Source organism: Phalangium opilio, unplaced genomic scaffold (genome assembly GCF_054372755.1).
Source record: "Phalangium opilio isolate 3A_F unplaced genomic scaffold, DU_Popi_V2 ptg000026l_1, whole genome shotgun sequence".
Lineage (NCBI taxonomy): Eukaryota > Metazoa > Arthropoda > Arachnida > Opiliones > Phalangiidae > Phalangium > Phalangium opilio.
This window is the reverse complement of record NW_028324157.1, coordinates 3,789,094-3,815,706: the sequence shown is the minus strand read 5'-3', so window position 1 is coordinate 3,815,706 and position 26,613 is coordinate 3,789,094. Positions and strand designations below refer to the sequence as shown.

At 40.1% G+C, this 26,613-nt stretch overlaps 2 protein-coding genes across 2 annotated transcripts; one reads left to right on the top strand and one right to left on the bottom strand.

Annotated features, from left to right (window-relative positions):
- The first annotated feature begins 20,676 nt into the window (after positions 1 to 20,676).
- On the top strand, positions 20,677 to 21,919 carry LOC149691227 (uncharacterized). The gene is made up of 4 exons (XM_089869508.1): positions 20,677 to 20,698; positions 20,765 to 21,020; positions 21,093 to 21,320; positions 21,703 to 21,919. The coding sequence occupies exons 1-4, from the start codon at positions 20,677 to 20,679 to the stop codon at positions 21,878 to 21,880; spliced, it is 684 nt and encodes a 227-aa protein (XP_089725634.1). The 3' UTR covers positions 21,881 to 21,919.
- A 90-nt stretch (positions 21,920 to 22,009) lies between these two features.
- On the bottom strand, positions 22,010 to 25,075 carry LOC149691226 (uncharacterized). Its single transcript, XM_089869507.1, has 7 exons — positions 24,026 to 25,075; positions 23,753 to 23,854; positions 23,324 to 23,690; positions 23,094 to 23,258; positions 22,845 to 23,031; positions 22,208 to 22,783; positions 22,010 to 22,146 (listed from the first exon to the last, which is right to left on the bottom strand). The coding sequence occupies exons 2-7, from the start codon at positions 23,827 to 23,829 to the stop codon at positions 22,010 to 22,012; spliced, it is 1,509 nt and encodes a 502-aa protein (XP_089725633.1). The 5' UTR covers positions 23,830 to 23,854; positions 24,026 to 25,075.
- Between the last annotated feature and the right edge of the window lie 1,538 nt (positions 25,076 to 26,613).

The window sequence follows — 26,613 nt, the reverse complement described above, 5'->3', positions numbered from 1 at the left end:
TACACCCTTCTATCATACATTGAGACACTATTGCAGTTAACAAAATTGACAGGAAACCGGAAATTAGAAGCAATGCGGATGACGAAATTTATAGCATCTCATTGGCTTAGACATTAACGAATAGAAAGCGACCCCGCTGACTACCAAAAAATGGTAGCCTTCTGTTTTGATAATTAAAAGCTGATAATTAATTAATTAACACTCTCTCATGCAAAAAATCATTAGATCCTTCTATTTTAAGTTTAAAATAATGTTTTAAGACCAAAAAATATCTATCATGGAATTTTCCTTTAATAACCACACTAATGAAATTGGTGTTTCGGTTTCGGCACCCAAGAAACGCTGCAGCGGAATTTGGGAACATTTTGATCTAATTGTTGAACAAAATCAAGGTAACAATGTTTCCTATGCGAAGTGTCGACTTTGTAAAAACAGTAAAATGTTAGTATTTTATATTTATTATTTTTTTTAATGTGGAGTTAATAATCCATCTGCCAACTCTAAAGTTGGATAAGTCATGTCCTATGATTCCTCTTATTTACTAAATAATTCTGCCCTCATAGAAAATACAAAATTTCCGGAAAGACTAATGGCAGCACATCGAACTTGTTAAAGCATTTCAACACAGATCACAAATCGATCCAATCACATTTACAACCAACAATTGGACAAGTGGTTCAATCTCAGAAGGCTCGCCAAGGAATTTGCTTGGATGTAAGTATAGTACATAATTAAGGAAGCAGTATGAGCTATACTAACAAATATAACCGAAAAATAGGATTCGGAATTCTCCCAAAAGAACTTTCGAACTTCGGTTTTAGAATGGATTGTTCTTAACGACCAACCGCTTACTGAAGTCGAAGCCCCTGCTTTTATAAAAATGATTAACACTTGTAATCCCAGGGCTCAACTGTTCTCGAACAATACTGTTCGCAATGATCTACTGGAGGAATACCAAAGAAAATCTACCTGCTTAAAAGCAATGCTAAGGGTAAAATGATTCCATTGCTAATAATTATTTAAAATTTCGCAGCTAGCACTATTAATACTAATTATTAAGTTATTGTTTTAGGAAGTTAATGGAAAATTTTCCTTTACAATGGATATGTGGACTTCCAGAAATAATTTACCATTTCTTGGTGTGAAAATCTTTTTCTTGACAAAAAAGTTTGGAAAAAAAAGGATATTTTGCTAGATTTCCCAGTTGTGAGAGGCAGTCACAGTGGTGTATCCATTTGCAACGTATTTTTGGGTGCATTAGAGAAGTTCGATTTTCCACCTAGCAAAGTGTCAGGAATAACATTAGACAACGCAGGAAACAACGATACATTTTGTCAACAATTCGACGTTCGATGCGCAGAAATAAAGGTCGCCTTTTCATCAAAAGAAAACCAAGTTCGTTGCCTGGCACACGTTTTAAATCTTGCTGTGCAGGATTTGTTGAGTGGGCTCAAGGCATCCACAAACATACATGATGAAGCTGATTTGGATGATGAAATGGAAGAAGAGGAAATCCTAACTGAGTCTGGAATTGAAATAGAAACGACGATGGGGAAATTGCGTCGAATCATAAAACAAATCCGGAAATTACCCCAGAAATTCGATAAGCTAAAAGAGATTTGTAAACTACAAAAACTGAAGCAACTCAACCCAATTATAGATGTCAAAACACGTTGGAATTCCACCTTCGAAATGATAAATAGAGCTTCCTACCTCAGATCTGCCTTAAATGCTCTTACAAGTATGGCTGGAGATTTGTTCGCATCACGAATCTCAGTGGAAAACTTTAGAGTCGTTGCAGGACCTTCTGCAACACTTTCATAGGACAACCAACCACATATCAATGCACCGTCATCAGACAATTTGTTCTAACATACCGGCATGGGATTTTCTTATGGTAAAGCTGCAGTCATTCAAAACAAACGACGATATTCTAACACATGCGATTAATTCTGCCATTAAGAAGCTGGAAAAATATGCTCCAGATTTAGAAAAACACGAAATTCCATTCATTGCAGTTATTCTTAACCTTGCACTGAAAATTGAGTACTTTAAGCAGCATAAATATTTGTACGAAAAAAGAATGCTGAAAAACCTTAAAGATCTTATTACATCAAAATACAATTGGTATTGCAGCCAAGAACCAACTCCGATGGAAAACGAGCTGGAAGGTGAATTACTAGAAGATGAGTTTCTCATGCATATGCATTCTTCTAAAAAATCCAAGAAGTCTGAAGTCCAGAAATATTTGGATGAAGCTGTTTCAGGACGTACAATTGACCCTATTGAATGGTGGAAAGTTCATGAAGTGGAATATCCAATTTTGAGCAAGCTTGCAAAGGATGTCTTATGTGTTCAATGCACATCTCTTAGTATTGAGAGAACTTTCTCCGCTGGTGCTGATCTCATCGTTCCTACACGTTGTAGACTTAATGCTGAAACTATAACGAAGACAATGTGCCTCAAGTCCTGGTTTAAAGACATTAAATAATAAAGTTTCAACTTGAAGAATCAAACTTTATACAAAAAAATGTACATTTGTAATACTTCAAATAAATTGTATGGCACTTCATGATTCCAAAATACTTATTTAGTGGTAGTAGAAAATGTTAGCGGTTAATAGTGATAGTCAAAAATACCGTTACAATCTGGGTATTTTGGGCCTCTGATATCTTTTTTTCTTCTCTATAATTTCAGAAGGGGTTTTCGGTTCAGTTCAGTTATAACTGAAAACTGAACTGGTCAGTTCGGTTTCCTGGCTGAACCGAACTGATAATTTCAGTTCAGTTTCAGTTCTTGAAAATCCTAACCGAAAAGTTTCAGTTCAGTTTCAGTTTTAGTCCAAAACCGATTTGAACCGAACTGTGGGAAACCTTAATTTCTACTTTGATTCTTTGCTGTAGTAGTTTCTTTGGATTTTGCAGATTCCACGAATAAAGTGTCTCGTAATGATGCACAACCTTTTTGAATCTTATTTTCCTTTTCTGACATTTTTGAATCCCAAGCTGTTATAACCTCGTTGGTGGTAGCGTGCAACATCTTCCGATTCCATTCTTTATGAAAAGAAATTTGATCCTCTCTCCTTTGATTTGGGAATAAAGAACTGCACGCGTTGGTGAATGTTTCTTGCAGGCCCCTGTCTTCATTGACAATATCTGCTGCTGCCTTTAAGCGGAATAGTTTCAATAACTTGCCCATTAATTAATTTCAACATAGGTTAATATACATACTTGAGCTATATTTTGTCCATGCTTTTTAATGCCACCGAGAGTTAAAACTTCCCTCATTTTGTTATTTAGAAGCTTAAGTAGGGATGAAATTCGTACTTTGGCAAAAAAGGCCTCCACGATCTCTAGGCCTGATGCCAGAAAATCGAATTTTCTTTTTTCACTTTGATTCATTCTATAGTTCATACATCACCAATATAGTATCCTTGAAGTTCTCAGCTGCCTTTGTAAATCTGAAGCATCTGTAGTTTTTCATTTTCAAAACTATCGCAAAAACGAAAATAAGAAGAGAGGCAAAGAAAGTCATTGGCTATAGAAGTGTACCAATCAATTAAGGTTTTTCTTTTCTTTTCCACATTTGTTTTTAACTTTCTCTTTTGTGACGTATTTCCGCTTTGACTAGAAACATTTTCGTATATATTGAGAAAAATATTGCTCAACCTTTTAATATTTCCGGTTAATCCTAAATTCTGATCTTGACACTCTTCAGAGTTGCTTAAAAACTTAGAATGAAAGTCTTGTTGGTTCCAAAATTATTTAAAAATCTAGCGTCCTTTATCCCCTCTAGTATATCTTTTAAATGGTCGCTGCAATCCATCTCAAATCCGCAGAATTCTCATTCTTACATATCACAGCAAAAGAATTATCACATTAATCGTTTAAATGTTTTGTACGACTAATAGAGTAAGTAACTATCGAATTTCGAAAAGCCAAGGCTTAATTTACACCTTGACCGCGCCGACAGACGACTCGCAACGCTCACAAAATCATAATATAAAAATAGTGCTAAACCGGAAGTGAGTAAGTTAATGCGCGTTTGCGGTTAAAATTCGGGGTAAATATTTCTTTGGGAGTTAAGCGGTGTATGAGTCCGCTGAGCTTTACGGCGAAACTTTGTTGTTACGGGCTTTTTAATAAGTTTCGTACTTCCCCCCGAAGGTGGGTTATATTATGAACTCCTGGTATTATTAAATTTTTTCGGTTCTAGGATCATGAACACTTTTTTGTTTCGTTAAAAATAAAAGCCCTTTCTGCCAAGGTTTTTTTTGAATAATTTCACGTCCGATTCTAATCTGACTATTAAGTTATTCACATTAGGAGACGCACACACGATTGCCCTGTCATCAGCATATTCGAAAGATTTTGAAAATTGTAAACACTTGTGGTTATTTCTTGTATAAATATTGAAAAGATATGGACCCAAAATACTGCCTTGAGGCACTCCCATAATTATCTGGGAGCACGCAGTGCTCCCAGCCAAGTCGAGCACTGACATCCTTTTCTCGAAGCAACTCGTGGCACTTTTAAGCCCACTGTAACTTCGTGATGGGTACAGGTAAAAGCGTGAAATTTTGCTTGCCGCAAGGACTGACAATCGTAGCTATAGTTTCCAAATTTCAAGTTCCTACCCTATATACGTTTCGAAATATCGCAGGTGAAATTTACCTTATTTTGTCACTCACTCACTCACTCACAGATCATCAAAATTCTAAGGTAATTCTAGAGGAGATAGAAACTTAAAATTCAGGATTTAGTTTTCATTTATTTTATAAAGCACAAAAAAATTAAAAAATCCCGAAATTTTTATAAAATTGTTCTTCAGTTCTTTATTTTAAAACTAGATGACGCTGCCGTCTTTTCAACAGAAATAGTGTGTGTTCTTGATGAAAGGACGTCATGATCCAAAGTTAACCGAAAGTTAATAGAGCTAATAGGAGTAGTAGTTTAAAAGAAATGTGTCGTAACTGATGCTACATTCTTTTATTAGGATATCGCGTACAATCTTTATTGCATATTCTCTGCGGGTCGAAAGGGGTAATTCAACGTAAATATGGACAAACGTTAGAGATTATATTGGCAAACGAAGAACCACGAGAGGGTCTTGTTTTGATGTACCTTACGATGTATAACGAGAGGGTCTACAAAAAGAAGTGAGATCCTATGAAAAACATTAACATGTACAAAAATGGGCCAAGCCTCGCTTCGTGTCCTCTCCGCCGTAAAACGTTCGGAGATACCATGTAGAGCCAAGTCTGCCTTTTGTTCTCATTCAATCGCCAATTGAACAATTATGTTATAAATTAAGTCCTTTTCCTAATTAATAACCAATATTCTTTGACTCTATCATTATTATACATCTTTGTTCGTATCAAAAATATCGTGACTTGGCAAGCGCAGGTGTACATAAGGTTATGCATAACTCGCCTTATAAACTTGTAAATAGGGTTATGCATAACTCACCATTTAATTTGTACATAGGGTTGTGCATGACTCATCTTATAAACTTGTACATATCCCCTCGACCATAAACGATTTTGTGAATATCCCTTCGATTATTTTAAAATCGGCAACGATTTAGTGAATATCCCCTCGACTTCCTTTTAATATTCCTTATCTGCGATTGCCAAGTCACGATATTTTTGATACGAACAAAGATCTATAATAATGATGGAGTCAAAGAATATTGGTTATTAATTAGGAAAAGGACTTAATTTATAACATAATTGTTCAATTGGCGATTGAATGAGAACAAAAGGCAGACTTGGCTCTACATGGTATCTCCGAACGTTTTACGGCGGAAAGGGCACGAGGCGAGGCTTGGCCCATTTTTGTACATGTTAATGTTTTTCACAGGATTTAAATAGTCACAAAGTTACATCTGCAAAAAGTCGGGTTCATACGGAATTTGAACCCGGGTTCACTCGAACCCAAGCAAGTATCATACCCCTAGACCAACGGACCATGTGTGTAACTAAAACATGCTCATCTCATAGGCCTAACCTGTAATTAGTTGCATTTAAATAGTCACTAATTACATCTTCAAAAACTTGGGTCCGTCCGAGATTTGAACCCGGGATAACTCGCACCCCTAGACCATCGCACCATGTACGTAATTGAAACTTGCTCAACTGAGAGGGCTACAAAATAATTAGTTGCATATAAATATTCACTAAAATACATCTGCAAAAAGTCGGGTCACTCCGGGATTTGAACCCAGGTCCAGGCGCACCCAAGCAAGTATCATACCCCTAGACCAACAACCAGTCATGTAACTGAAACATGCTCAACACATAGGCTTAATCTGTAATTAGTTGCACTTAAATAGTCACTAAATTACTTCTGCAAAAGCTTGGGTCCGTCCGGTATTCGAACCCGGGGCTATTCGCACCCAAGGCGAGTATCATACCCCTAGACAAACGGACCATGGATGTAATTGTAACATGTTCATCTCGTAGGCCTAACCTGTAATTAGTGGCTTTTAAATAGTCTCTAAATTACATCTGCAAAAGCTTGGGTCCGTCCGGGATTTCAACCCGGACCACCCACACCCAAAGCGAGTATCAAACCCTTAGACCAACGGATAATGTGTTTAACAGAAAAATACTCAACTCATAGGACTAACTTGAAATTAGTTGCATTTAAATAGACACTAAGTTACATCTGCAAAACTCGGGTTTTTTCCGGTATTTGAACCCGGGTCCACTCGCACCCTAAGCGAGTATCATACCCCTAGAACATCGGACCATGTGTGTGACTAAAACATGCTGAACTCGTTTGCCTAACCTGTAATTAGTTGCATTAAATAGTCACTAAATTACTTCTGCAAAAACTACGGTCCGTCCGGGAAACGAACCCGGGACCACTCGCACCCAAAGCGAGTATTATACCTCTAGACCATCAACCCATTCATGTGAATGTTACATGCTCAACTCGTAGGCCTAACTTGTAATTAGTGGCATTTAAATAGTCACTAAATTACATCTGCAAAAACTCAAATCCGTCCGGTATTTAACTCGGGTCCACTCGCACCAAAAACGAGTATCATTCCCCTAGACCAATGGACCACGTGTGTAACTAAAACATGCTCAACTCGTAGGCCTAACGTGTAATTAGTTGCATTAAATAGTCACTAAATTACTTTTGCAAAAACTTGGGTCCGTTCGGTATTCGAACCCGGGACCATTAGCACCCAAAGCGAGTATCATATCCCTAGACCAACGGCCCATGCATGTATTTCTAACATGCTCAACTCGTAGGCCTAACCTGTGATAAGTTGCATTTAAATAGTCACTAAATTACATCTGCAAAAACTTGGGTCCGTCCGGGATTGAACCCGGGATAACTCGCACCCAAAGCGAGTATCATACCCCTAGACAATCGCACCATGTACGTAATTGAAACTTTCTCAACTCATAGAGCCACAAATTAATTAGTTGCATATAAATATTCACTAAAATACATCTGCAAAAAGTCGGGTCCATCCGGGATTTGAACCCAGGTCCAGGCGCACCAAAGCAAGTATCATACCCCTAGACCAACAACCAGGCATGTAACTGAAACATGCTCAACTCATAGGCTTAATCTGTTATTAGTTGCTTTTAAATAGTCTGTAAATTACTTCTGCAAAAGCTTGGGTCCGTCCGGGACTTGAACCCGGGACCACTCGCACCCAAAGCGAGTATTTTTTTATTAAAAGCATCGAAAACATTACAATGGAATATGTGAGTGGTTATAACGGTGCGACGTTCAAGTTCCGGTTTTGCAGAAACGACCACCAACTGCGAAGTATTTCGCCATAACGAGGCGGTGTGGCAGCTAGGCACATATGTCTAAATGGTAAGCGAAAGGCGTGATACCAAGGAATAAGGCCACCACCACTATCCTTGAGCAGTAAGATATGAATGGCCCGGTCGTAAGGGGGCAACTCGTCCAATAGAAGACCATATGCCTCATGCAGGCGGAAGGCTTGAAATTTGAGAGCAACATCCACCAGTCCAAAGCCACCCTCGGACCTGGGACGTGTAAGAGTAACGTAGTCAATAGCGTGGTAAGTTGAGCCCCAAATAAACTCCACAAATAATTTCATCAATTCGGATAAGAAGGACTCAGGGCAAGGAAGAACCCTCGCCAAATGCCAAAGCTTGATGCGACAAGACAGTTGAGGATAAGTATCTTGCCTATAACGGTCAACTGGCGGCGTTTTCTGGCACGAAGGATCGATATAAACCCAGGGATTTTATCATCGCAATTCAGGGAATGCGACAAGGTCATATCGCGGGTTAAATGAACTCCTAGAAACTTACGGGGATAAGATGACATCGCCACGCCTGAAATGGTGGTCGCCGCGTTAGTGGCCCAGGAGCCAATCCATTGGCCGGAACTCTTGTCTAGGTTTATTTTCGCACCGGAAGCCCGGCCATACTCCTCATAACGCCGAACGACGTGCGATATGGCGGACGTAGATGCCAATAGCAAAGTGTTATCGTCAACGTGTTGAAACAATACTGGGCTAGCAGTATTTTTAATCCGTATGCTGTCAATACTTGGGCACTGATCGAGAGCTAAGCATAGGGGTTCCGTGGAAAAAGCATACAGCAACGGGCTCAGAGGGCAGCCTTGCCGAACGGATCGACCCAGTCTGAAGAAGTCGGTGAGAAAGCCATTAACTTTGATAGTGGTACTGCTGCTGGTGAGAAAAATATCCATCCATTTCAGAAACAGGGTGCCAAAACCAAACGAGGCAAGTGTGCGAAGCAGAAAGGTCCAGTCCACACAATCACACGCTTTTGTCAGGTCCATCTTCAATAGAATACCGGGCTGGTTTTTCAGATGTAAGTAAGACATCACATCGCTCACGTACCGAGTCGTCGTGGACACGTCGCGCCCACGAATAGCGCCCGTTTGACAAGGTGATATGACGAACGGCGAGATCAACGAGAGTCGATAATCAAACACCTTTGCAAAGAGCTTTCGATCCGTATTTAATAGCGTAATCGGCCTCCAATTACGAAGAAGCGACGGGTCCCCCTCCTATGGTAATAAAACCACCATACCGTGCGTCATGGAACATGGTAACCGACCCGTGGTATGGATTTCAATCAAAAGGCGCAAGAATTTGTCCTTAATTAGTGGTAAGACGAACCGCCAAAACCGGACGGTGAGCCAATCCGTGCCAGGGCTACGACCAACGGCCATCGCGCCTAAGGCGGCGGTAAGGTCGCGCCACGTAACAGGGCCGTCACACAGATCCCTGTCTTCAGGTGTCAGCTGATCCTTGACGAAGTACGTAAAGTGATCCGTAACGGAATCATCGCTCGGAGCCCTCCTGTAGAGATCACTAAAATAGCGGAAGACTTCGCCCCGCACACGGAGTCTATCGTCAAGGGTGGTACCGTCATCCAGCTGAAGATGCTTCAGGCTCCGCCTGTATTGGCGGTGCCGTTCCAAACTAAGAAAGTACCCGAAAGGTTGTTCACCCAATTCCTGAAACGCCAAATTTGAACGGACGACCGCACCCTGCAACTCACGTAAGTCATAGTCCCGTAGAGCAGTCTGAACGTCAAACAATTCCTTCTCGAGATGATCCGCGGGAGTCTGTATTAACTGTTCAGAGAGAGACGCGAACCGAGAGGCCAACGTCGCGCGTGTCTGACGCTGATCTCTGGCACGCGATTTACCATAAAATATAGCATAGTCACGTAGTCGTGTCTTCAAAGTTTCATACCAAAGGAAAATGTCATCGCGACATTCCGGCGTAGACCGACTGCGAGCGATGACGCGCTGTACGGCCGTCGCGAAAACGGCTTCGTCAAGTAAGGACTCATTAAAAGACCAAGTCTCCGGACCGCGAATGACGCCCTCGAAATCCATGTGAGTGATGACCATGGCATGATCGGAAATGGGACAAGGTCGGATAAGGGAATGACGGACATTATGGGAGTCAAAATTACGAACAAAAATGTAGTCAATGCGGGAACGAATAAATTTACCAAATACAAAACCCGAGCGCTTAAATTCATAATTATTAGCATGTTTAAGTCGGTAAGTGTCAATCAAACTTATGCTATCTTTAGAAACTTGAACGTTAGTTGGCCGAAAACCAGAGGACCCCACCCCCGAGGGCGAAAGGTCCGGGTGGCAACTACAAATATCATTTAGATCCCCCGCAAACACGACTCTACCGTCCGGGAAAGAATTTCTGATATCACCAAAAAAACTGAACCCGATCACCCTCGGCGTTGGGGGCGTAAACATTAAAAAAATACGTTCTTACTTCCAAAAACTCGGTAGTAACAAATAAAGCCCGACCGGAAATTATTTGAGTAACATTCAAGACCCGTATAGCCAATTTTGGAGAAAACAAGAGAGCAACCCCCCGAAAGCCACTCACAAGATCATGAGAAAAAACAATTGACCAAAAAATAACAATTTAAAGGCAGCGACATGCGACGCATTCCAATGCGTTTCTTGTAAAAAAACGATGTCCATGTCCTTAATGAATTCGACTAATAAAGCCATCTTACCAACGTCGCGTAGACCATGAACATTTAAAGTAGCTATTTTGACAACCATGCACCCTACTTTGTCTGTGAAGGGTCCGGCGGTTTATTTGGAGTAAACCCACGAGCGGTGGCCAGATTCGGATTCTGTTTCCTCAGGAACTGGGGACGTTTCTGTGACAAGTCAGAGGTGGAACCAAGAGGATGTTTAGTTCCCCGATTGCCACCCCCCACTACCTCAAAAGGGTTAACTTCCGCATCGGGGTCACCGTCGACGAGCTTATCCTCACTAGAACTGAGATTCTGGCCATGTTGGCCAGAAATGGCACCGGTGGCGTTAGGAATCTCCGCTTCAGCAACTCCATAGGACATGGGAACAGGGGCAAGCCTGCCTCATCGCGGACAGGAGAGACTTCGGACTGAAGCACGACATCGCGGTCAGAACCGATAGCGACCTGATCCAACTTCTCTGGGCAGTCACGGGCAAGATGACCGTGTGTCTCACACCGACGACAAACATTACGCGGACAACTTTTGTGAATGTGACCTTCAGCGAGACACCCGTTACAAACCCGATTTTGTGCCTCATGGCGAACGCGATAAAAGGATTCGCGCCCGAGAACATCCGCGATTTACAAGCCGTACGGAACTGATGAAACTTGCTCAACTCATAGAGCTACAAATTAATTAGTTGCATATAAATATTCACTAAAATACATCTGCAAAAAGTCGGGTCCATCCGGGATTTGAACCCAGGTCCACTCGCACCCAAGCGAGTATCATACCCCTAGACCAACGGACCATGCATGTAATTCTAACATGCTTAACTTGTAGGCCTAACCTGTGATAAGTTGCATTTAAATAGTCAATAAATTAATTCTGCAAAAAGTTGGGTCCGTCCGGGATTTGAACCTGGTACTACTCGCACCCAAGACGAGTAACATGACCCTTGACCAACTGATCATGTACGTTATTGAAACATGCTCAACTCGTAGGCCTAACCTGTAATTAGTTGCACTTAAATATTCACTAAATTACATCTGCAAAAAGTCGAGTCCATACGGGATTTGAACCCGGGTCCACTCTAACCCAAGCAAGTATCATACCCCTGGACCAACAAACAGGCATAGAACTGAAACATGCTCAACTCATAGGCCTAACCTGTAATTAGTTGCATTTAAATAGTCACTAAATTGATTCTGCAAAAAGTTGGGTCCGTCCGGGATTTGAACCCGGGAGCACTCGCACCCAAAGCGAGTATCATACCCCTAGACCAACGGACCATGTGTGTAACTAAAACATGCTCAACTCTTAGGTCTAACCTGTAATTAGTTGCATTTAAATAGTCACTAAATTACATCTGCAAAAAGTCGAGACCATGCGGGATTTGAACCCGGGTCCACTCGCACCCATAGCGAATATCATGACCCTTGACCAACTGACCATGCAAGTTATTGAAACATGCTCAACTCGTAGGGCTAACCTGTAAATAGTTGCATTTAAATAGTCACTAAATTACATCTGCAAAAGGTCGAGACCATGCGGGATTTGAACCCGGGTCCACTCGCACCCATAGCGAATATCATGACCCTTGACCAACTGACCATGCAAGTTATTGAAACATGCTCAACTCGTAGGGCTAACCTGTAATTAGTTGCATTTAAATAGTCACTAAATTACATCTGCAAAAACTTGGGTCCGTCCGAGATTTGAACCCGGGATAACTCGCACCAAAAGCGAGTATCATACCCATAGACCATCGAACCATGTACGTAATTGAAACTTGCTCAACTCATAGGGCTACAAATTAGTTATTTGCATATAAATATTCACTAAAATACATCTGCAAAAAGCCGCGTCCATCCAGGATTTGAAGCCAGGTCCAGGCGCACCCAAGCAAGTATCATACCCCTAGACCGACAACCAGGCATGTAACTGAAACATGCTCAACTCATCCGCTTAATCTGTGATTAGTTGCATTTAAATAGTCACTAAATTAATTCTGCGCAAACACGGGCCCGTCGGAGATTTGAACCTGGGCCCACTCGCACCGTAAGCGAGTATCACACCCCTCGACCAACTGACCGTGCAAGTAACTGAAACATGCTCAAGTCGTAGGCCTAACCTGTAATTAGTTGCATTTAAATAGTCACTAAATTACATCAGCATAAACATGGGTCCGTCCGGGATTTGAACCCGGGATAACTCGCACCCAAAGCAAGTATCATACCGCTAGACCAACAACCAGGCATGTAGCTAAAACATGCTCAAATCATGCGCTTAATCTGTGATTAGTTGCATTTAAATAGTCACTAAATAACTTCTGCGCAAACTCGGGCCCGTCTGGTATTAGAACCCGGGTCCACTCGCACCCTAGGCGAGTATCATACACCTAGAACATCGGACCACGTGTGAAACTAAAACGTGCTCAACTCGTAGGCCTAACTTGTAATTAGTTGCATTAAATAGTCACTAAATTACTTCTGCAAAAACTTGGGTCCGTCCGGTATTCGAACCAGAGACCATTAGCACCCAAAGCGAGTATCATACCCTTTAGACCAACGGCCCACGCATCTTTTCCTGCCCACTTCACTTCTTTGCTAAGCCTAACTTAATCTTTTCGGCTCACTTCACTTCTTTGCTAAGCCTAACTTAATATTTTCACGCCCACTTCACTTCTTTGCTCAGCCTAACTTAATCTTTACACGCCCACTTCACTTCTTTGCTCAGCCTAACTTAATATTTTCCCGCCCACTTGACTTCACTTCTTTGCTAAGCCTAACTTAATCTTTACACGTCCACTTTATTTCTTTGCTAAGCCTAATTTAATCTTTACCCGCCCACTTCACTTCTTTGCTAAGCCTTACTTAATCTTTACCCGCCCACTTTACTTCTTTGCTCAGCCTAACTTAATATTTTCCTGCCCACTTCACTTCTTTGCTAAGCCTAACTTCATCTTTTCCCGCCCACTTCACCTCTTTGCTAAGCCTAACTTAATCTTTTCCCGCCCACTTCACTTCTTTGCTAAGCCTAACTTAATTCTATAATATTCTTCTTGTACTCGTTTTAGGTGTGATAATTTTGACGCTGAGAAAATTCCTCTGTACAAAAAATCGCTAGAAAAAGCCATGCAAATCTCGGTGCAACACAATTTGGATCCAATTGCAGGGAGAACTCTCGTCATTTGCGATCTCTTGTCTTGCGTTTCTGGACAAGAAACTAACGCCTTTAAGGTACGCGTGATTTTAATTTGATTGAATTAAATTCAATTCTAATTTCGCTGTTAGTTAATTTTAGTTGGTGAACCAAAATTTACTTTTGGCCCTGCGTGTTTATCCGCCTGCGAACATTGTGACCTGAAAGTGACCAAGTACAACGCCACTTCCTACGACGATGTTAAACCGGGAAAAGATGGGACCATTTTGGAAGAAGTTCCGACAGTAGGACTAAGTGGGCCTCGTACGACAATGGGTTATTGGATAGATCTAGTTGTTTGACGTTAAATAAGGGCTCGCTTTCATAGGCGCGAGTTGTGTGAAAATTTCGAGCGAAAGCGGAAACGTTCGAAAAATTTACGTTACCGCGCGTATTCAAACTCGCAAAGCGTGAGCGTTTTCGAATTTTCTAGCTTTTATGAAAATGAGCCTTAAGGTGTCGGCGTTTGAAGGGAGATCAAATATCTTGTTGTTGGGCAAATCAACGCGTTCCAGGAAGGAAAATTGCTTTTTCAAAGCCGCCGTTGGGAACTCGCGAAATTCGTTGACGGCCATGTTAATTCTCTCGAGTTTAAAGACGTTAATCCAGCTAAAGATATCCCCCGGCAGGCTAGAAAAATTGTTTCGACTCAGGTCCAAAGTGAGTTTACTGACGCCGTGGAGCATCATTGCTTGTAAGGCCGAGACGTTGTTGTTGCTCAAATCTACGTAGTGTAATTGAGTGGAATTCTGAAAGGTACTATCTCCGATCTTGCCAATCATATTATCCTGTAGGTACAACTGCCTCAGAGCTGGCATATTTGCGAAATCGGCGTTTTCCAGCGACTGCAGACGATTATTTCGCAAGTCGATCGTTTGCAGGCAAGACACTCCGCGGATTATTTCACTCGGAAAATACGCCAGCTTGTTGGAAGCCAAGCTGATCTTGCTCAGGGACGGGTGGACCGTGAAGAAATTGGGGTACAAGTACGTGATATGGTTGTTGCTCAAGTCCAAGGATTCCAATCTGTTTTTCCCGCTGAACATATCCCCCTTGATGGAAGACAACATGTTGTTTCTCAACCAGAGACTCTTCAAATTCGGTAGTTGATCGAAGGCGGTGTTTTGATTGTCGTTAACTTGTTTCCCCTCAGATCCAGTTTTTCCAGCGAAGCCATTTTAAATAAACTTCTTGCCCCGAGTTCGTTCAGCAAGTTGTTTTTTAAATAAATCGTGTCCAACGAAAAATTGGAGAAGGTATTGGCTCGAATGGCTTCGATCTTGTTTCCGGATAAATCCAGTACTTTTAATCGCTGAAGGGAATCGAAGGTCCCCGCTTCTATTTGAGCAATTTGATTGTGACTTAAGTTCAAGTATCTCAGTTCAGGCATTAGTTCAAAAACGTAGCCCGTCAGATCGGGAATCTCGTTGGCGGCGAAACTGGCGATTTGTAACTGAGGGAAAGACAAGCGCGGCATTTCATTGAGATTGTTATTTCCAAAATCGAGGACCAAAATCGATCCCTCGATTCCGGACAGTTTCGAGACGGAAATCTCCTTAATTTTGTTTCCGTAAAAGTTCAAAAGGGCCAACTTTTTAAAATTTTGGAAGCAGCCTTTGGGAATGTCCCGAATGAAGTTAAAGGAGAGGGATAGCTCTTCCACTTGTTGAATGCTTTCCAAAATTGTCGAAGATATGGCGGCGATTCTGTTATGATCCATGTTCACCTTTAGCAATTTTTTAAGTTGGTCAAAGACGTCGGAAGGAAAGGCCAGTATTTGATTATCAACCAGCAAAATGGCAGTAGTGATAGCTACCCAGATAGACATGGATCCAAGATGGCCGCCACCCCAAGATGGCCGCCCTCTCCCCATCCAGACAACCTCAAACTCAAACCAAACCAAGATTAGCCTATTTTATCTTACCTGACATACCCTGCCTTCCAGCATGCTTTGCCTCCTTTATGATCCTTTTAATGGATCAACCCAGACTTGTGTTATTTTGCCAGATCCCTGTTTGAATTTCCCGCCATAAGCCCATGTCTGAGAAACAAAGACAAATATACAAATAAAGATTTTTTAATAACAAATACCAAATAATATATACAATAAAATAGAGAATAACAAGAATATAAATATAAACAAAGATATTGCCATTGTTTGTCATCAAGAAGGTCAATACTTCTTTTCTTTGAGTTGGGAATGCTTTGTTCGGCATCTCCATAAAAAAAACGCGTTACACGCTGAATCCTAAATTAAAACAAAGGTTATTTACCGCCGCTTCTACCGGACAACAACAAGGTTTCTAGATCCAAAACAGGTTGTTTTTGGCACTTCTTGATCTCAAAATGTAGGCTTTACACGCTGTGTGGTCAGAACAATCGAATTTGGTCTCTTTTCACGCCGCAATGCCGGATGAATTTTGATGAAAGACAGGCCGGGTGGTTGATGATTGTTAGAAAACGGCCTTTTAGGTGAAACTCTCCATCGGTTCTCGAAGATCTTCGGCATCTCGACAAGGTTGGGTTGTTTTCGACGCTTCTTGTGTCCAAAATGTATCCAGCGCTGAGGAGGACCACGCTGATGTCGTGAAATTGTTAAGTTTAAGAAGGACATCGAAGTCAAGATTGCAATTAGAGCCCCACTGAAGAGAACGTGTTCTAACTGGTGCAGGGTACGTAGAACCTTATGCGGTGGGGCTGGACTTTTCAGCTTTTACGGGCCATGTCTCGTAAAATTCCTCGTTGACCCTTTACCTCCCAAAGGAAGTTACATTCGAGCCGCTATGGGACTTGGTCTTCTCGTCCAGGTCTGGTTGTTGGCGCCAGAACTTCTCCTTCATTGCAATAGTCAGTTGTGTGGACACATATAACAATGCAATGAAGTTAAAGTTGATCCCTCTCGACAACGATTCATAAAGCTCCACATCATCATCTGACCTGGTTTAATGGAAGGTCCGGGACCAAATTTTCCGGATTTCGGACATAAATATCCTGCATTTGGTCTCGAACCATGGTCGATGTTGCGTTGTGGGACGCCTCGACTCCACACAAATTTAGACAACTTTTGCGGAGTCAAATGTAACCAGTAAAGATTACAAAAAAAAGTTGCCCAAATCCAGCTCATGAATCGAATTTGGTCTCTTTTCAGGCTATTCCTGAAAAGAGACGGAGGGAAAAATCGAATTTGGTCTCTTTTCACAGAGCAAAAACTGTGTGAGTCCACGATCGGCGGGTAAAGTCATCTTAGTAGAGATGGTACTGAACACGGTTAAACAGGAGAGCGTAGCCAGGTAACTGGTAACTCTCTCTTTAAAACACGACTCTTATATACTAGAATATCACGTAGATGTTTCAAGGATGACGACTTAAAACTTTCCTTGTTTTGAGGAAAATATTTTATTGGAAGCGGGTAGGGTTTAATTAACTATGCACGTAGATGTTTCAAGGATAACGACTTAAAACTTTCCTTGTTTTGAGGAAAATATTTTATTGGAAGCGGGTCGGGTTTAATTAACTATGCATGTAGATGTTTCAAGGATGACGACTTAAAACTTTCCTTGTTTTGAGGAAAATATTTTATTGGAAGCGGTAGGGTTTAATTAACTATTCACGTAGATGTTTCAAGGATAGCGACTTTAAAAGTTTAAGAATTTTAAAGTTTTTGATAAAAAATAAACGGCGTGTTTTTCAAGATTGCCAATGGCTCAATGGGTTAAGGCAGGGTTTACTAATGTGATACCCAAAAAGGTGGCGAGTTCAAATCCCGGCCAGTCCACCGAACCATTGGCAATCTTTTTTATGTATAAAATAACGTTAGTCTAAGTAATTGGGGCTAGTTGACAAACAGGCGTTAGTCATGAATGACGACTTCTTTTTAACTCTAGCGTCTAATACGTGTCTCGATATATATCCAAACAATACCCAGTCAAGTTTCAAAAATTATTTGCATCAGCCCCTTAACTTGACTAGTGATTATGAAGTTGGGTTGGCGGAAATCATATTTCCAAATCATTGGGTGAATATAAGCGAAGAGTTTAACAAGTTTGAAATTCAGGTCGTAAGTGACCCCAACCGTGACAACTATGCAGCTGTTAGAGAGCCTGTTGAATATCAAAAAATAGAGATACCTGTCAATCGTTATACCAAGACCAAAGAGTACGAACTGCCCCAAAATTTTGTCGAGCTGTTAAATGATGATGTAAACAGTCATCCGTATTTAAAAGGCAAATTATCTTTTAAATTAGTGAATAAATATAAAGACGGGGCCCTAGGAAAACAGTTAGATACAAACTTTCCCGTTTACCTGCAAGTTTTAGGAGAGGAAAACATACGGTTCAAAATACCAGCTGATTCCCCCTTGGCCACGCTTTTTGAATTTAAGGAGAATAATTACGAAGATGTTCCCTATATATCCAAATATCCTGTATCAAAGCATGCTAAAAATATAAGTTTAAATTACACTAACAATTATGTGGAAATCGAAATTGATAATGTTGGAAATAGTTTTAAAAAAAAATTTGATTACAAGTACATTCCTAAGGCAGCCATTAAACGTAAAACAAACTATGAAGTTCCGCCAATAAGAAAAAAGCCCCAGCCGGAATATAGGCCTGTACCGCCATCTATACCTATTTTACCACGAACTACGCCTTTTCTTCCAATACCTATTGCTACGACTGAACCCGTAGTATTTGTACAACCACAGCCATCCAAAATAACCCCTCCCTCACCACCACCACCCAAAATAACTATTCCAAAACAAACCTCTCCAAAGCCTTATTATCCAACATATTTAGGGCCTGACCCATCTAAAACGTTACCTCCAGCTTCAGGTAAACCGTTACCTCCAAGTTCGACTAAACCAATACCTCAAAGTTCAAATTAACAGTTACCTAAAACTTCGACTAAACCGATAACTCCAAGTTCAAATAAACCAATACCTCCAAGTACGGATAAACTAACACCTCCAAGCTCGACTAATTCAGCCCCTACCACAACGGCTAAGCCAACATCTACCATAACAACTAGCCTAACATCTGCCACAACAACTAGCCCAACATCTACTACTACAACAACAACAACAACTAGGCCAACCCCGTCTACTTAGATCCTTCAAAGATTTTGACTACAGAGCCACCAAAAGTTGAACAACCAAAGCCAAAGCCGGAGACAACAAAGTCCGAAGTACCAAAAGTTGAACAACCAAAGCCAAAGCCGGAGTCAGATCCCCTGAAACTTCCAGATGACCCGAAAACTCCAACACCAGACCCATTAAAGCCTGACTTACCGAAACTCGATCTATCAAAACCCGCTATTTCTGAACCACTGACGCCGACCCCCTCGCCAACGGAGGTTGAGGAAATATATATATTTACAGACCCATCTAAAACTGACTTACCGAAACCCGACTTACCGAAACCCGACCTATTGAAACCCGACCCATCCAAGCCTGACCTCTCAAAATCTCCAGACTCTACAACATCCTCTACTTTTGAGCTACCCATATTACCGACCCCCTCCCCACCACCGGTTGATGAAAAACCCTTGTTTCCGCAGCCGGTTGATCCGTCGAAAAAAAGCCTGAACCAATTATTCCCGAAGAGCCTAAGCCTATTAACCCTGAAGATTATGACAATTACACAGTATTGTTCTTACCTCAAACTTTTAAAGCCAGAAAAACGCCAGAGAAAAACGCCGAAGGGCTTTATCGAGCCGTAGCCAACACTTTAGAAAAATTAGTATTTAAAAAAATTCAAGTAACATACCACACAGTAGATAATTGGGGGTATGCTATCGTGTATAATTTCAAAACACCGGAATGGGTGGAAATTAAATTTTCTCCCTAAGTAGCTAAATTGCTTAACGCTGACCCCGATAGATATTATTCCGGAAGACACCAGCTTGGTCCCTTGAGCATGACGTTAGAAAAATATACCATAGACAAAGACAATGCATACATAGAATATCGAGTCAATAGAACCATAAAGCGCTATACCCCCTGGGAAGAACCCTGGCTTTATTTCTTTTTTAAAATGTCAGGCGAGTTTAGATCGACAGATATTTATAAGATTTATGAAGAAATTGCTGAAAACCTTCAAATAACTGCGCGCAATTTTGACCCTTTAAGATTGCAATAGGCCGAATTTAGCGTTATTAAACAAGGAGCGGAACGTTATTTTAGAGTCTATTGTCCGGCAAAAATTGAAATGCTCTTCCCAAAGGAATTGCGTGATATATTAAATTTAGAAGCTGAATACGTTGGTGGGACGTTTCTATCCACTGAACCTTTAGAGCGTAATTTTACGCATTTCAAAACAACTGATGACACATTTGTCAATTATCGCGTTCATGACTCACTTATGTATCTATTTACTAAGACTAGTTTCACAAAAATCAAAATACCCGCGGGCGATTATACCTGCGATTTTACGGCAAGCGGGGCCGTAATTCCCTTCTCTTTACATTTAAAAATTATAAACCAGTTATTGGGGGTTCAAGAATATATGCCCCGCCGGTATTTTAAAATGTACATTCTCAAAACGGCGCTGGAAGATAGATTTTATGTTCGTCTCGAAATAGAGCCAGGTGTTCGCGTGTCGGTAGCTGGACCAATGGCTCAGTAATTTAACATTCCCGAAGAGGGAGAATTTTTTCAACACAGTCATTCGGGAGTAGCTCTGGTAAATCCTCGATTAAAGGATTACAGACACAAAAAATTCGAAGGTGGTTTTATCTTTATAAAGAAATGCCTTGGGGACCTATAAAATCGATACAATAGTATTTTTTAATAAACTGATCCGATAATTAAGCAAATTCTGAAGTTAAAACTGAACATTCAACGGCTGCGGATTTTGAATTTTGTGGGAAGGCGTGATTTAAACGTGACGTAGTCAGACATAGCAATACAGCTTATTATTATTGGCCCTTACTCTGGCGTTTACTTATTGGCTGTTTTTCATCACGTGGTATATGTTATGTTGGACGAAACGCAAACTAGTAGGTTACAAGTTTCTATCCGTTCTATCTTTTTATGAAAATATTAAATTATTATGGAAACCTCAGACTCCTCGGAGGATATTTTTTATTCGGATTTATCTAGCGATAGTCATCGCGAAGCGTCTCGCGAGTCTAGCTTTTATGAGTCTGAAAACTCGGGAGATAGCGACGGTAATAATGTAAGCCTTGGCGCGTCAGAAAGTGTGGTTGATGGGGTATTACCCTATCAAGTTGAACCATTGGCATCATCCTCGGATGAAGATGTCAGTGGCGACTCAGGAGAACCCCCCATCCAAAATCCAAGATTAGGGAACACTGATTGGTAGCCTTTATTTCCTCTGATTTAGTCGTTTTTAATTACTACTGAATTAGTTAAACCTTCATGCATATAAAGGTGTACCTGTGGATTTTGCACTGTAATGGGCACCGCTGAAGAAAGCGTTTGTTGCCAAGAGCAAGAAGCGTTAAAGGATTTTTTAATTAATGGAGCATGTGTAACCCAGCATGAGGAGTTTGATGAAACTTGTATAAGGCGTAACCAACTCAGATTAGCGTATCTTGAGTTTGTTAACCCTAACGGCGGTAATAGATATTTAGAGCCTCCCGAAGGCTTCATACACAAGTACGATTAAGACGAAGTTGTCTTTTCTATCAAAATGTTTCTTACAATGTTTAGGATTTTTTTGTGTGTGTGTTAATGGTTTGATCCCAGTTCAGGGTTGCCATGAAATTTTCAGACTCAAATTCCCTGACTCCGTGATTTTGGGGTTTCTTCAAACATAACCTCGCTAAAACGCACACCCAGCAGTATAGATGAATCAAATTCCCTGACTTCGTTAAAATTCTTAAATTTCCTTGACTTTTCCCTGACCTTTTCGATCCATTTTGAAATTCTTTGACTTTCACTGGTTTTCCCTGAGTACCCGTGGCAGCCCTGCAGTTACCGAAAAATTCCGATCTAGGTAAACAGAAGAGCACTGAGTATTAATTTTACTTATTAATAGGACTTATAGATATGTTGCTTATCGGAGGTTTATGCGATGGATTTACTGGTTTTTGCCCAATACTCGCCTTCCTATACCAAGTTGTGTTATTAGCAAAATTCGAGAAGCTTACCCGTCAGATGAGTATTGTGGTTTTAAGCACATCAGTGTAAGAAATAGGAGAGGAAGACGTTATTAAATTAAAATATATTAAAGTGTGTGAGATTAAAATTCAAAATGTGTGACATGTTTAAAATATATTTTTTTTTTAATAAGATCATTTTTTTTAAAATCGTTTTGTTTTCTCGTAAGAGGATACAGCATCAGCTTATAAAGGATGCGCGTACTCTGAAACCAAAGACTGAGGCGCTTCCCCTAATGCAATTAAAGATGATTCATTTCCTTTCTTATAAGTTTCAGTTGATACCAAAATGCATGTCATTTCCATAAGATCTTCCACATATTCTAGGTTAGCAAAGAATAACCTTGTAGTTATGTAGATTCAATCAATTTAGATCGTATTTACCATAAGTTGACGCTGCCATTATTGGTCTCACAGAATATTCACCAGCTTTATACTTAGGGAAGAAAATGTTCCACCTCCGTTGCCCATTTTTTGTGATGGCTTGTAGTTTTTGCGAATTTTCGTTATAGTGAAGAGCTGCCAAATATAGGCGAGCTTCCATTCCGTGAAAAGAGTAGTGAGTATGCTTTGGAGCAAACTGCACAATAACCGCGTGAAAAGCTTCAACAGAAGAAGTCTGGCACACCCAAGCTAGCTGTCCAATGTCTTTGACGAAACTGTCAACAATTTGCTTTAGGGTGGCGTAGGCAATGTCGCTAATTTTCAACCATTTTCTTGGTCTATCTTTGGCCTTTCCAAGGGGACCATGGGCGCATTTTGGAAATGGCTCTCCATGACCCGAGTGTTTGTTTGTTGTGTGCCGTAATATGGACATCCATTTAGCCTGCATTACCTTCCCGTCACCATCACTAGAACTAGCGATCCAGTACAAGTGGTTTTGTATGCTTTTACTCCATTTCAGGAGGAGCTCCATGCTCTTTTTCTTTCCACAGGCTTTAGAAATTTTTGACTTCACAGCTGAAATACTTTTTTTATTTACATATACACCATATATTATTGATCAACCAAAAAAACTTACATTTTACCAGATGCCAGACATCAAAAAGATGGATAATTTTTGGGTAGTTTTTCCTTAGGAAACATCGGATTTGCTTGTGCCTGTCTGTTACTAAGTAACCAATTTTCAATCCTTGATCGCAGAGAAACTGAAGCCCTTTTTTGCAGCCTTCCAGCTCCATCGCGACACTATTCTTTACTTGATTGCTCTAAAAAATGAAATACTAGCTCATACAAGATACTATCTAATACAAAGGAAGAAGAACGTTACTTGAAGTAGTACAAGATGAATGACTTTTTTAATTTGGGTTTCCAAAAAGCAGTAGCTCCCATATTTTGCGCAGTAACCAGGACTGTCGCACCTTCCATCACCTCCTAATTCTAGGTTTCTTCCACGCAGAGAGTCTAACAGAGTTTTTTGTTCATTCAACCACACCTGTGAATATATGCATTAGTAATCGCAAAGTGGATATACTTTGAGCGGACCAATTCTTAACCTACACTCTTAATTGCGTGAAAGAGATACGCTTTTTGTAATCTGTAGAATGTTTTCAAATTAAACATGGTGATACCAGCAAATTCAAACATTCTAAGTGCTTTTGCTGGATTGTGGCCGGAAAATAATATTGCAGCTGCTGTTATGACATTGCCAGCTGGCAACCGCCCTATTAGGGGCTGGCTATGCCACGAGTGTCGGTGATTTCTTTCGCAATGAGTCTCAATAGTGATCATAGATCCTCTGATTATTGACTTCGCAGTACATTTTGATAAACACTGGCAGCACACTAAAAACAACTGAAGAAGAGCCGTTTCAAAGACAATAAACTTTCGCTCTGGAGCTGGGTCTATTCCACCTAAAACCCTAGCCCTAGCAGGGAAAAAAATATTTAGCTGGTTAGTTCAAAGATCCTTCTAACTTATTAAAATTACTCTTCCACATCTTCTTCTGCTATGGATGAGGGCTGGAAACTAGAATCTAAAGGATCCAAATTCGCTCCCGCATCCATTTCCTCCTCTTCTTCAAAATCGTAACTATCGTGAGAATGATGTGTTTCAACAAATTGCTTTAATACATCATCATTGAAAACGTTAGTCTGCGTAGATTTGTCAGTCTTATTTGCGGGTCTCAAATATACCTGACATCCTATGAACAGGAAACATTTAAGTTTATTCATTTATTTTAAATTTTACTTAAAAACCTACTTTTGTCACTTTGAGATTTTACAGTTTGTGTTCCGAAGGTTTTTGCAAAAGGGGAAACTGTTAACTGAGTCCCTTTACTTTTTGATTTTGTAAAAGTAACAGACTGGGGTCCAGCTGATGAGGAATCCTAAAATTTTATGTTTTACTTATTTATTCTTGAGATCAATTGTCCTGTATATTTCTCACCAAGGATCTAGCCTTTTTTCTTGGTGGTAATTCAGCCTCCAAGTTATCAGTTTCCATATTAGACTTAATATTATCATGTTCAAGAACATCTTTAGTTGTAACTGTAGTGTCTAATGAACTTAATGAAGCCGACGTACAAGCCTCCATTGATGGAAAAATATCTAAGTCAAGCGAACTAGTACCCGCTTCTACTAATTTAAGCGTAGGGATCGCATTTTGAGTTAAACGTTTTGAACCATATTGAAGACTAGGGTCAACCAGGATTCCAGGTTTATGTTCGTAAGAATCACTGGTAAAATGTTCTGAACATACTCGACCATTCGTCTTAATAGTACTTTCACTGATTCCAATGCTTTTAAACCAAAGTCTACGGCGTTCTTTATTATTTGGAAAATTATGGAACAGTAATCCGGGATACTTTGACTTATAATTGTTTCCACAATTAGGAACAACACACTTATATACTTTAGTCATGTTGTTTTCAAACTTAGCTTAGTTGAAATTAATTGAATTAAATAATTCAAAAGAAGCTCATGGAACGCTACCGATTAGTGATTACCGAACCCTTAGCCTAGGCTTTTACGTCTGTGACTAGTCAAATGAATTTTCGGAATTGTAGATGGCGCCTGCTAGTGCGCTGGTTTTGATGACGTACTCAGGGTATGCCGAATATTTTTATAGAGGGAAATTCGAAAAGGGGTGGAGCCAAAAGCGAGTTAATCGTAGTTTTTAAACAATTATTTTAGGGTTAATACATCTTTTTATGTAAAATAAAGTGCATATTCGAACTCTACGTGCCTTAATACATAAAATAAACCACTTTGAAACGGAAAATAAGGCTTGTAATTTGTAATGAGAGTAACCCTTTAAATAACAAATAAAACTTTAAAGTATTCCGCGATTGTGATAAGTTTATTATAAATGCCAAAGAAAAAAGAAAAAATCTTAAAATAAGTCAATTTTCGTTCAATAATACGGCATATTTTTGGAAAAGAAATAATATTATCAAATGGGTGTCTTTTTATTATTTTTGAATGTTAGAAAAAAGTAAACCATTACAAGTGCCTACAAAAAATATTTTCCGAGAATCACCCGGGGAAAATTAAATAATAAAACTTTTTATATATTACGCGATTAAAATCGTGGTTGTGAAAAGTTTATTCTAAATGACACAAAAAAGTGTAGTTTCTTTCGTTTCGTTTAAATATTAATAAATAATATTAAGAGTATATTTTTGTAAAAGAAAGAATTTAAAAAAATTAGTATTATATACCACGTTACCATGATCATTAAAATTCATAAAGAACGTTTTATACTAGATTGTATCAAGCCTCTCATTAAAATTTCAGGACACATGGACCAATAGATCCGAAGATATATTCAGTCCCCATCATTTTGATTTTGAAAATAATTTTAAAACAAAAAAATATTCACTATAGAATTTTGAATTCTTTTTAGTATAATTGTAAAACACGTCGAAACATAAGTCTCATTAAAATTTCAGGTCATTTGGATAAATAGGGCGGGGGATATGGCCAAAAATCCGACCTCCTCTTCCACAGAAGGTAATGTTAGTTTTTCGGTGAGTTTGAATTTCCCGCCAAGATTACTAAAATTTCCCTTTTTTGTTTTTCCCCCTTTCAAGGGGCTTCTATATAGCGCGATCAGCCAGCGCAACTCTTGTAGCGAGTTTATTAATTGCTCGTACCAGTTTTTTACCTCTCCGTGTGACGTAGTCCAGGAGAGGTTCTGTAACGGCCGTGTCTGTGTGTGTGTCTGTCTGTCCGTTGTTACACCCACGTGACCGCGTTCGCAGTTTGCGTATCGGAGCAAAGGTGTTCCCAATCTCCAGACCGCATTGACAGTTCACAGAAATTTGGAAAATTGTATTTCTCTCCGTTGGCTACTCTATACTTGAGTTCTCATACCACCATGTTTGGTCTTCGTCCATCCCACATGAACAACAGTCTGGTACTTTTCTGGCTTCCAACACCACCATCTACTGGTCTTCCGTCTATTCCACATAGACACCAATCTGTATCATTGGCTTCTACTCCATTATCATCGTTTGGTTTTATGATATACGCGGCGATCAGCTAGGGTTACGAGAAACGTCTAGCCTCCCTAAGGTGGGGTCGCCACCAAAGGTTTTCGCAATTGCGCTTTTTCCTTACTATTATAAGGGAAACGATTTCTATATATATACCAAAATTTTAAAAGAATCGGGTAAGACGGGTACGCTTCAATTTAAACGTCAATATTAGCAAAGTTTGAGAAGATAATAGGTATAACTTTATTTTATACGATATTTAACGTCCAGTATAATAAATCTCCGTGACGTCATCGTCACTTAAAGAGGTAAAAATATAATTTGAATAATATATTTTAGGTTTAAAACCCGC

Excerpts from the sequence above, each read along its gene's own strand:
- LOC149691227 (XM_089869508.1), top strand. The coding sequence starts at position 20,677 with ATGTTGGACGAAACGCAAACTA. Across the intron at positions 20,699-20,764 it reads GTTGGACGAAACGCAAACTA|ACTCCTCGGAGGATATTTTT; the intron begins GTAGGTTACAAG and ends TGGAAACCTCAG. Across the intron at positions 21,321-21,702 it reads CCCGAAGGCTTCATACACAA|GACTTATAGATATGTTGCTT; the intron begins GTACGATTAAGA and ends ACTTATTAATAG.
- LOC149691226 (XM_089869507.1), bottom strand. The coding sequence starts at position 23,829 with ATGGATGCGGGAGCGAATTTGGATCCTTTAGATTCTAGTTTCCAGCCC. Across the intron at positions 23,691-23,752 it reads GCAGAAGAAGATGTGGAAGA|GGCTAGGGTTTTAGGTGGAA; the intron begins GTAATTTTAATA and ends TTTCCCTGCTAG. Across the intron at positions 23,032-23,093 it reads TTCATCTTGTACTACTTCAA|AGCAATCAAGTAAAGAATAG; the intron begins GTAACGTTCTTC and ends TTCATTTTTTAG.